This window comes from Triticum aestivum, chromosome 1B, assembly GCF_018294505.1.
Source record: "Triticum aestivum cultivar Chinese Spring chromosome 1B, IWGSC CS RefSeq v2.1, whole genome shotgun sequence".
NCBI lineage: Eukaryota > Viridiplantae > Streptophyta > Magnoliopsida > Poales > Poaceae > Triticum > Triticum aestivum.
This window is the reverse complement of record NC_057795.1, coordinates 323,479,589-323,491,672: the sequence shown is the minus strand read 5'-3', so window position 1 is coordinate 323,491,672 and position 12,084 is coordinate 323,479,589. Positions and strand designations below refer to the sequence as shown.

The window sequence follows — 12,084 nt, the reverse complement described above, 5'->3', positions numbered from 1 at the left end:
CCTACTATTACCACCGCTGGCCAGGCCCTGCGGCGACGGCAACCTCACACCGCAGCCGAACTAGTGAACCCTCGTACTCCTCTCCGCGCGGGCTTCCACTGCCGCGTCTTTCCCGGCTCCACGTCGTCCCCTTCCTAGGCCTCGCCGTCGTCCACCGCCGTGGTGCTCTCGGCGCGGCCTGGTCAACGTGGTCAAGGAACGACTTCCATCGGACGTGGACTGTACGTGGAGAGGCTGACAGCTGGGTCCACGGCCGCAGCAAGGAAGTGCCTCCTTATTACGCGGAAAATAATGATTTCTCCACCTGACAGCTGGGACCCACCGGACGGGCCACTGTATTTCGCAGAAAAAACATTTCCCCCTGACTACTGGGACCCACCAGCTTCATCTGCGCACGCAAGGAAGTGCGTCCGGGCAAAAAAAACGATTCGCCCCCCTGACTGCTGGAACCCACCAGCTACACCTTAGCACGCAAGGAAGTGCGTCCGGGCAAAAAAAAACGATTCGCCCCCTGACAGTCGGGACCCACCTGGTCGAAGCGTACGTAGCGTTGTCACCCTGGTCGCGAACGTGTATGTACATACTGGTTGATGTAGAGGCGCGCACGTGTCGTAGTAGAGGTGTGCACGTGTCGTAGTAGAGGCGCGCACATAGCATGTACACGTACGGACAGCGTCCAGGGTGCAAGAAAGAAAATACGGCCACATATGTGTACATACGGGCAGGGTCTCGAACGCCTACTCGTGCATACGTACGGCCAGGGCTTGTGTACATGGCTGGGTCAGAACGGACAAACAGCGTCGTCGTCGTGTTCATGGGGAGGGAACGGAATGTGTCGTGTTCATGGGGAGGCAACAGAATGCATCGTGTTCATCGGGAGGCAACAGAACACGTGGGAGCCAACCGGCTGGGTCAGAATGGAATGCGTGGTCGTGTTCATTGGGAGGGCTTGGACGTAACACGCAATGGAAACGAGGCCTGGCGTACCGCACAACAGAGGAAACGGACCTCCTACGTCTGGAACGGGGTCCTGTTGATCGGGAGGGGTGTGGCGTACCGCAAAACGGAGGAAACGGACCTCCTATGGTCGAAACGGGGGTCCTGTTGATCGGGATGGGTGTGGCGTACCGCAAAATGGCGAAACGAACCTCCTACGGTCGAAACGGGGGTCCTGTTGATCGGGAGGGGTGTGGCGTACCGCAAAACGGACGAAACGAACCTCCTACGGAAATAGGGGTCTTGTTCATCGGGAGGGGTGTGGCGTACCACAAAACGGGACTCCACGGGATATTGTTCATCTCCACCGTCGACCTCCTCCAGCCTCCACGGGCTACCGTCGACCTCCTCCAGCCTCCACGGGCTCATGTTCATCCATCCTCCACCGCGTGCTACTCCACCGGCTCCTGTTCAACCACCCCTCCACGGGCACCCCTCCACCGTCTACTGTTCATCCAGCCCTCCACACCACGGGGTCCTGTTCAACCACCCCTCCACGGCCACCCCTCCACCGTCTATTGTTCATCCAGCCCTCCACACCACAGGGTCCTATTCATCCAGAGGCAACACCACCACTCACTGTTCATCCAACCCCCCCCCCCCCCCCGCAACACTCACTGTTCATCCAATCGATCGGCTTCAGTTAGCAGCAGTAGCGAAGGAATCGCTCGATCAGGTTCAGTTAACAGCCATCGATCGATCGCTCGGGTTCAGTAATGCATAGCCTGCAGTGCAATCACTCGGGTTCAGTTAGAGCCCAACGCCTCGCACGTGTACGAGAGAAACGCGCATCGCTCGGCCCGCGACCTCCCACGGTAACCGGCAACTCCCCGAAATTTTCCTCGCCCTCGCTTCTACCACGGTTTTTTCCGTCATGGACGGCCCAAAGAATGTCATGCAGCTGCGTCTCTGGCCCGCCTAGGACGAAAAGCCCATTTTCTGTCATGATTTTTTGTCATAGAAGTAGGAGCCCACCACATCTATGATGATACCTGGTTTTGTCACAATTATCGTCATAGAAGTGTCATATGTATGACAGAAAAAAATTCGTTCGGCCCAAAATGTCACGAATGTGTCTTTCTTTTGTAGTGCAAGTTCTTCCCATAAGCACGTATGACTATTTATGGAATAAATGCCTACATTATGTTTATGAACTGGAGCTAGTGCCGTAGCACCCTAGGTTATGACCGTCTCATGATGAATATCATCCAACAAATTGCCGTTCTAATGCCTACGATTTTCCTACATATTGATCTTGCTAAGTTACTACTGCTATTGTTACTATTGCACTTGCTACAAAACTACTGCTATCACCGTTTCTGTTACTATTGTTGTTGCTATTACTATCAAAACTATCATACTACTTTGCTACTGATCACTTTGCTGCAGATAATTAATCTCTAGGTGTGGTTGAATTGATAACTCAGTTGGTAATACTTGCAAATATTCTTTGGCTCCCCTTGTGTCGAATCTATAATTTGGGTTGAATACTCTACCCTCAAAAACTGTTGCGATCCGCTATATTTGTGCGTTATCAGTATCCGATGATGTACTCACAGCCTTTGACAGTGTAGTAGCACAACGGGGATTCCCCATTGCAAAGCCTCTTGAACACTGAAGATCGTTGAACAATGTTGATGTCGTTGTGAGATCCTGGCATTCCAAAGAAAGCATGTCAAAACCATAAGTCATGTGATGCCACCACGTTAAGTATGATGGTGACCTCTTTGGTGTGACCTTGATACATTCCAAGCAAACCTTTGGGGCAGTTTTTCTATTGCCAATGCATGTAATCAATTGATCTGAGCATTCCTAAAAACCCTCTGGCTTCTCCAATAGCGAACAATCTTCCTGTGTCCTACACATTTGGTTCTCTCAGATACTCAGCTCCAAACACCTGCACCATGACGCGGACAAACTTGACAGTAGTCTTCAGGCATGTGCTCCCCCATCCGGACCATCTCACCTACAACATCTGCGGCAGTACCAAGTGCAAGCATCCTCAGAGCAGCTGTGCACTTCTGCTTAGCAGAGAAAGAAAGTTGGCCGCAACAATCCCTCTTCAGTTTGAAGTAGTCATCATGTGCCTCCACTCCCTCCACAATGCGCAAGAACAATGGTTTCCGCATGAGGAAACGGCGACGAAATCATGGATCATCCGGGAAAGTTGGTTTCGGAGCAAAGTAGTCCATGTGGAATAGCCGTGCTCCAGACACCCTATCCCGATGGATCACTCTTCTCCCTTTGATTGAGCCCTTGAAGTTGAGAATATGCCCCACCCGCCGGCCTATTTCCTCTTGCATGCTCATGAGGATGATCATGTCGACTTCTTCCTCCGTATCTGAGGAATTGAAGAACTCTTCTTGAATCATTTGATCAAGCTCTGTCGGTCCATACTCCTCGTCCGGCGAAGGATCAATATTCATCGTTTTCCCTAGAAAGCCCACAAAAATCCGTCCAGACAAGGCATCAAACACACAGAGCGCAAGGTGGAGCCAGAGAGTTGTCGAACGTACCACGGTGGGGTCCGGGCCGGCGAAGACGTCCCCAGCGGCGAGGATGCGAGATAGGACTGCTCTGCCGGAGGTGCCGGCATAGAGGCTTGGAACGGATGCGGGGCGCGCGCGGCGGCGGAGCGGCGAGACGGACGTTAAGGAGGAGGAAGAAGAGAGGAGAGAGCAAATGGATCCGGTAGGTCGATTTGATGGATTCGATGCAATTTGCGGTGGGATCGAGCTATCGGGTCCGACGTCGCGTCCGAGCGCCCCATATCCGCTCCATATTTGGAATGGATTTGAGAAGTGGCGATCAGCCCAGATTTGAGACTCGTTTGAGGCGTTCGTGTGGGTTAAAATTCGCCCTGTCGTATGAGGTGGGTTTGAAGCGCCCGGATCTAGATGCAGTCATGATCACAATGACCGTGATATTTTATCTTAGAAGCAGAGTGCATTCATCGTGAACCTGAAAACCTCAGATAAGATACCGTGAATCAGCAGCGGCGCAAGCCATATTGAGGTGGTTTCACCAATTGGCGTGTTGATGTCGGAGACACGTCCAAGTTGAATTGAACCGTTCTTGCGCGCACGCATGTCACGCATTCCCGTGACCGTGAGCGTGCCATCTTTCTTCTGTCTTGGTATCAATTGAAATGGTCTTGAATTCGCTTCTAAGCTTCAACAACTCTTGGCTTCCAACTCTTGAGTTCGACGATGGAGCTGGCTTTGGACACCGGGCGGTGTCATCAGGCCCAGGAGGGGAGCATGCGTGTTGCCGTTGACTCCGCATGGAAAGACATTTTTTTTCTTGTTGCCTTGAGGAGTTTCCCGAATGGATAGTTCATGAGACTACCTGGTCGCACTGCATTTTTGCAAAAGTATCTTCATCGACGGGTAGATACACTCTTGAAAGAGTCAGCTTTCAGCAGCATGCATTTAACATGGAACCAAATGGCAACGTAACTGGATATGGTCGCATTTGTTTATCCGCTATTTTAGTACTCCCTCCGTTCCTAAATACTTGTCTTTCTAGGCATTTCAACAAGTGACTACATACAGAGCAAAATGAATGAATCTACACTCTAAAATATGTCTACATACATTCGTATGTAGTAGTCATTTGAAATGTCTAGAAAGACAAATATTTAGGAACGGAGGGAGTATGTGTTTGGAAGGATCGGTGATTCAGATTAGTAGTAGTATGTCCATATTCTTTGCACCCACTGCACATATAATACTCGGACGACCATGGTAGACGACGAGCTCTGACGACGGACGTTGCTCATGCTCCCTTAAGGTCGCGCGCTGCTGCCCATGATGCATTTGGCCGCGTCCGGGTCCCCGATGAACCCGATACAGATACAGATGCCGGCTCGTCCGTCGCGTGAAAACGACCGGGAGCTCATTTGGATTTCCACGATTTCATCGATGCTTCGCCGAGTGGAAGAAAATCCGTCACTTTGGCAGACTCCTTTCGCAGTACGCTATTCGCCGGCCAGGGGGTGGGTCCAGAGCGGCCGGACGGTGCAGATCGAGGCCCTCTCCTCTCCTCTGGTGTGATCTCTGTCACGCGTTCAGTCGTCGCAGTACTAGACGGCCTAGAAGAATTGTGGCCTGAGGTGTCAGGTCCACAGCCACAGGCAGCTCACTTGACCCGTCTGCCCCACAAAAGGTCAACTCGAGTGGCGATGTGGCGGTGGTGCCATCTGAGATCTCGGTCGCGAGAAAACGAAAAAAAAAAACCCGGCCAGATCCCACCGTGCACGACGGCCGGAGGAGCTCTGCTCGTGCCGTGCGGCCCCAGATTGACCTGGCCGATCAACACGACCCCGGAAAACGAAAGAAACCAACCCAAATCGGCACATGGCCTGACTTCTTCTTCCCCTTTGAAGCCCTCCCGCGGTTCACGGCGCCCCGGGGCCCACATGTCACACACCGGCGGCGCCGTACACCGGGTCCATCGGCGCGCGTCGTGGTCGTGGCGCATAGACGGCCCGGCCTTTCGTTCTTAAACCCCCCACCCCCCTCCTGGTTCGCCTCGCCGCTCAAAAACGAAGGAAATCCCAAATCCCGTTACAGGAGCAGCAGCGGAGGAAGAAAAAAGGAAAGAAAAATACCGTTGCCCTCCCGTTCCGTTCCGTTCCGCTCGGCACTCGTAAAACCCAGGCCCCGAGGGGAGGAGGCATGGGAGAGGAGACCCTCGTGCAGGCCATGCCGCTCGCGCCCCACCACCACAACCACCTTCACCCCAACGCCCCGGATCCAGCCGTCGTCAAACATCGACACGACGATCCGGCGGCGCACGCTCTGCGGACCCGGACCGGGATCGCCGCGGCAGCGGACGCGGGCGAGGAGGAGGACGTGTACTACGCGCGCAAGATGCTGCAGGGCGTGGTGCTCCGCCCGCCCTCGCACCTCCCACAGCCGGAGGCGCCGCCTGGGCTGACGAGGGCGGTCTCCACGCCGGCGCCGAACGGGCACGTCGAGGTGGAGGAAGGGCAGAGGCACGTCGAGCGGTCCAACTCCGCCGCGGCCGTGGTGGACGTGGCGTCCATCGGGCGCTTCTTCCGCGACCGGCGCGACGTGCTGTCCTCGGCCATCAACCGCCGCATCTCGTCGCTCAAGGAGACGCCGGCCCCGGCGCCGGGGGACGCGTGCTACGGCGTGCAGGAGATCCACCTGCCCAACGTGAAGGTCACCGTCCGCCTCAAGGAGGCCATCGCCGCCGACGCGGAGGAGGACGACGGCTACGGCCACTCCTTCTCGGGCAGCCACATCAAGGGCCGGGTCAGCTTCTTCTCCCGCTCGGGATGCCGCGACTGCGCCGCCGTGCGCGCCTTCTTCCGCCAGTCCGGCCTGCCCTACGTGGAGATCAACCTGGACGTGTTCCCGGAGCGCGAGGCCGACCTCGCGTCCCGGGCCGGCGCCGCCGCGCGCGTGCCCCAGATCTTCCTCAACGAGAAGCTCCTGGGCGGGCTCGTCGTGCTCAACTCCCTGCGCAACAGCGGCGAGTTCGAGCGGCGCGTGCGGGAGGTCGCCGGGAGGCGGTGCCCCGAGGCGGCGCCGCGGGTGCCCGTGTACGGGTTCGACGCCGACGCCGGCAAGGAGGGGGAGGAGGAGGAGATGGAGGACGCCATGGTGGGCATCGTGAGGGTGCTCCGGCACCGGCTGCCCATACAGGACCGGTTCGTGAGGGTGAAGCTCGTGAAGAACTGCTTCTCCGGCGCCGACATGGTCGACGGCATCGTGAACCACTTGGAGTGCAGCAGGAACAAGGTGAGTTGCACTAGATTATTACTGCCCGCTTCTGTTTCGTTTGACTTTTTTTTTATCGTGATCGTTGTTTATTTTTGCATGAGTGGTGAGTACGTAGTGTTGGACTAAACGCCTTGGGTGTGAATAGTTAAGAGCGTATCATTTCTCACAGAATTAACTTGCTGATGGTGCGCATTAGGAGCTAATATTATGCTGTGTTGAGCTCGAGCTGCCACTGTAGTAGTATTTGTCCACTTTTACCTAAACAATACCTCGAGTTGTTTTTGCAGAAGTGGGCAAATAGAAGACGCGAATATTGAGTTTAAATGAAGCAAAATTAAGTTGGTCATAGTTTTCTGATCAAATTACTTCACTACTTAAATTTTATTTAGAATCCAGTCATGCTATTTAGCCTTGTCAATATTGAGTACATTTAAGTCATGCTCAATTAATTCAATAAAACCGAATATACTCGCTTTAGGCGAAGAGAAACTTGGTTGTCATGCACGGCTGCCAAATGCCGAACTTTAGAAATTCAAACGCTATGACGCTGTCCAAATCAGTATAGACAACTTTGAAGGCAGCGATCATACCAAGGAACATATCGGTGAAAACGAGGTGCCCGGAAGCAAACGCTGTCTAGGATGGGATAGGATCACGCGCGCCGTGCCGTGCCGTGCCGGACCGGCCCGCCTGCTCTCCTTTGGTTTCCCGCGCCGCAACGGGTGAGCGGAGCACAACGGAACGGGGCAAGCAGCCGGCCCCACCACTGGCTGGCTCGGTTCGTTGGCACCCAATCAGGACCGGCGCGGCGTGTGTACGTACGCACTTGTTTGACCATGTTGATTCGGATAGTAATTGAACCGGTCGTGCGTGCTCGATCGCACTGGTGGTGTGATTCTGTGCCGACCACGTCGCTGACCATCACAGGACAGACGGCAGACAGACACCCTTCTCTCTCTCGGTGCAATCTTCGTGAGCAGAGTCCCTGATTGGCCCTGCGTGCTGGAAGACGTAATAAGATTTTGGTCGGGTTGGAAAAATTAGCAGCGTGATTAGATTAGTGGGGCGGACGACCGAAAGAAATCCGCGCGTGATAGATCCACTGCTACTCGTACGTTCTTGGTGCTTAAGCACCGACCCATCATGCGGTCTAGTGCATGCATACGTATGATCGATGCGTTCCCCCTAATTTGACTTGCACCAGTGTCCCCGTCGCTGTCCTTTCCCTTGGCCTTTGTCTATTTCGCTCGTGTTTTCTCTTGTGAATTTGACTTCAAATGCCAGGACTGTGGAGGTCGATCGATCAATTAAACAGTTTTTAATTTCCTCCTCGACCGATCAATTAAGCAAGACAATAATAATAAGCTCTATTTTTACATTACTTATAGGCTGTGGAGATCGGGAAAGAGCTCGCGAGAAAGCACTTCATCCACCATGTCTTCAGGTCAGCGTGCAATGCATCACTCTGAAGTTTACTTCTATTCCAGTGATGTTTTGTTCGTCAATGAATGGATATGCGCGCAGGGAGAACGGCTTCGAGGACGGCACCCAGAGCCTGTACCGCTTCCTGGAGCACGACCCGGCCGTCCCCAGGTACTACAACTTCAGGGGCTCCACCAACGACGGCGAGCCCAAGCCCGCCGCCGCCGTCGGCCAGAGGATGACCAAGATCATGGTCGCCATACTCGAGGCCTACGCCTCCGAGGACCGCCGCCGCCTCGACTACGCCCGCGTCGCCGCCAGCGAGGAGTTCCGGAGGTACGCCAGCCTGGCGCGGGACCTCCAGCGGGCGGACGTCTTCGCCCTGCCCGCCGGGGAGCGCCTCTCCTTCTTCCTCAACCTGCACAACGCCATGGCCATCCACGCCGTCATCAGGACCGGCCAGCCAGCGGGCGGGGGCGCCGTCGACCGCCGGTCCTTCTTCACCGACTTCCAGTACGTCGTCGGCGGGTACCCCTACTCCCTCACGACCATCAAAAACGGCATCCTCCGCGGCAACCGCAGGCAGCCCTACACCATCGTCAAGCCGTTCGGCGCCTCCGATAAGAGGCTCGAGGTACATGTCTGGAACACCGTTCGCTGCATGCTCTCCGCTCGCGCTGGGATCTTTATTTTACTTTGGCTGTGCAGCTGGCGGAGACGAAGGTGAACCCGCTGGTGCACTTCGCGCTGTGCAACGCGACGCGGTCGAGCCCCAGCGTGCGGTTCTACTCCACGCAGGGCGTGGAGCCGGAGCTCCGGCACGCGGCCAGGGAGTTCCTCCTCGACGGCGGCGTGGAGATCGACCTCGAGACCCGGACCGTCCACCTCACCAGGATCATCAAATGGTACTGAGAGCTTGCAGCTAGCTACCCTGTTGTTTGTTGCCAATCCCATCCCAGCTGGGTGGGCTGATGCATGTTTCAAGTTCATGGGGAGTTGGTGGTGACCGGCGATTGCTCTATGCTGTGCAGGTACAGCGCCGATTTCGGGCAGGACAGGGACATCCTCAGGTGGATCCTCAACTACCTGGACCCGACCAAAGCCGGGCTCCTGACGCATCTCCTCAACGACGGCGGACCCATCAGCATCGCCTACCAGGACTACGACTGGTCCTTGAACGCCTGAACCGAATTCTGTCTCTCTCTCGACTCTGCGCATACGGCGATGGTACCTGGAGCTAGCACTAGCAGTGCCCTGGGCTTTTCTCTTTGGATATTGGCAAATGGTCGATGGAAGAGAACTAGAGATCAACCACCCGTGGAGCTTACTAATACTTGGGATTATTGTACTTAGCTACATGGAAGTCTGAAGGTGTACATATATATAGTACGATACTGTGAGCCTCTTGTGTGGTTTCCTGCAGGGACAAGTTGTCTTGGCCTGTTTTAGATCGGGATTTGGAGAACCGCAGTTTTTTCCCCTAACCCTAAACCCTCTGGCGGCGCTGGAGGCGATTAGGGTTTGGACGTGGAAACAGCCTTCGTCCGGTGATCTATCGCCGGTGCGAGAGATCCGTCAAGGGGGAGAACCTGCGCATGGCAGGATCTAACTCTGCGGCGGGGGCGGCGCCGGAGAGCGACCCTCTCGCGGGTCGCGCGGCCAGGAAACAATTGGAGGAAGCTTTAGGGAAACTTGATATCTCCGAGGAAGAGGCTACTCCTTTGATACTTGATGATCGCATCGAGGATGGACCGGCGAGGTGGCTGTTGGCTGGTAAAGTACTACACTGTAATCAACTCCATATCCAGACTATCACCAACGCCCTGCGCTCGGCATGGGGTAATCCACGAGGTCTTTAGTTCAGATCTGCCGGAATTAACATCTTTGTGGCAGAGTTTGAGAATCAGAGAAATAGGGATCGTGTTTGGGGGGGGGGGGTCCCCATGGCATATCAATAAGAATGCAGTGGTGCTAGCGGAATTTGACGACTGCATGAGGCCGGATGAGGTGAAGTTTGATAAGTTGCAAGTATGGGCTAGGGTTGTTAACTTGCCATACAATTTGCGTGATGAGGCATGGTGGAAGCCAATAGCTCAACAGATAGACAAGAACGCTCTTTCAGTTAAATTTGACCACAATGGTGGGTTTCTGCGAGCAAGAATTTCCATCGATGTTGCTAAGCCAATCAGACGCTGGATCCTAATAGACTCTGCCAGGAGGAAGAAGGTAGATATATACGATATCCAATATGAAAATATACCATACTTCTGCTTCTCCTGTGGTAGGTTAGGGCACTCAGATTTGCATTGCCCAACTCCTGGTTCTAGGGACGAGAATGGTGAGCTTCCGTTCGGCCCAAAATTACGCGCTCCTGACGAGTCCCGGAAGTCACCGAGCAGTGAAAATTCTTCCAAGGATCCACAGAAGGGTGCCAACTACAAGCCAACAACCAGAAACTCGAGCACCAACAAGGAGCCAGGGGAAGAGGTTATTTCCCCGATCAAGCACAGGGCTCCACCAAAGAGGAAAGATGCTCCGAACCAAGTATACAGACCGATGGTGAAAACTTGCTGCTTACAGAGGGGGAACCGAGTGCAGCCAATGGTGTTGAAACTATTGGCAAGGATGGTGAGACTTCTGCTAGCAATGAAGTAGAAGGTGATGAATTTTTACGGGATCCAAAGAAAAAGAAGCCCACACCTGAGAATTCGGCAGAGACCGCGCCGCGGTCCTGCCCAACACAATGACATGCTTGAGCTGGAACTGCCGGGGGCTTGGGAACCCCGAGGCAGTTCGCGAGCTTCGCAGTATAGTGAAGCTAGAAAGACCCACTCTTCTCTTTGTGATGGAAACGAAAATTCAAGCTAAAAGAGTTGAGGCGTTGAAGTGCACTCTCGGTTTTGGAGGGTGTTTTGTAGTAGACAGTGTCGGCCTAAGTGGTGGCATTGGTCTGTTTTGGTCACGTGATGTGAATGTTGAGCTGAAAAATTTCAGTAAGTGTCACATTGATGTGGAGGTTCACAGCAACAATCAGAGTTCTTCGGTTTGGAGGTTTACTGGTTTTTATGGGGCGCCAAGAGCTTCAGATCGTGGTGAAAGCTGGCAGCTCCTGCACACTCTTTTTTCTATACCCCATGCAGCATGGCTGTGTATGGGGGATTTTAATGAAACTCTCTATGGTTCCGAACACTTTAGCAGAAGAGCAAGATCAGAGACACACATGTGAGCGTTTCGGACTGTCATGGATGAGGTTTCTATGCAAGATTTAGGCTGGTCGGGTACACCATATACGTGGGACAATCAGCAAACAGGTGCAGCAAATGTAAAGGTCCGTCTCGACCGAGCTTTTGGAACGAGGAGTTTCAGCAACTTTTTCAACATATACGGGTCAGACATCTCCCCTCAGTTGAGTCTGATCACTGTTTCGTTGTAGCTGAGATTAAGGACATGCCTTTGTACGGGCCACGGGCTAAAAGACAATTTCGTTATGAGAACGTATGGCAGACGCACTCGGATTATGATCGCCTGCTATGTGATACTTGGCGGGGGATTCAGCATACGCCAGGGCTCCAAGGGATTGCATCAGCCTTGGGGTCCCTCCAGTCTATTCTTGAGCCATGGGGCTCAAAGGAATTTGGTTGTTTGACACACATGGTCAGGAAACTTCAAAAGAGATTGGATCGTATCAGGTGCTCCACCATGGGGGTGGGACCAACGGATGAAGAGAAAAGTATTGTCAAGAAGCTGAAGGAAGCGCTCCACCAAGAGGAGGTGTGGCTTCGACAGCGTTCACGGGTTCCTTGGCTCCTCGAGGGCGATCGGAACACTTCCTACTTTCAGGCACAAGCTGCCCAGCGAAAGAGAATGAACAAGATACATGGCTTACGCCGTGTAGATGGCACAATATGTGAAT

The 12,084-nt window shown here is 54.0% G+C and overlaps 1 protein-coding gene across 1 annotated transcript; it reads left to right on the top strand.

Annotated features, from left to right (window-relative positions):
* Positions 1 to 5,524: 5,524 nt before the first annotated feature.
* On the top strand, positions 5,525 to 9,619 carry LOC123121758 (uncharacterized). Its single transcript, XM_044541803.1, has 5 exons — positions 5,525 to 6,767; positions 8,138 to 8,193; positions 8,274 to 8,805; positions 8,880 to 9,076; positions 9,203 to 9,619. The coding sequence occupies exons 1-5, from the start codon at positions 5,676 to 5,678 to the stop codon at positions 9,354 to 9,356; spliced, it is 2,031 nt and encodes a 676-aa protein (XP_044397738.1). The 5' UTR covers positions 5,525 to 5,675; the 3' UTR covers positions 9,357 to 9,619.
* The last annotated feature ends 2,465 nt before the right edge of the window (positions 9,620 to 12,084 follow it).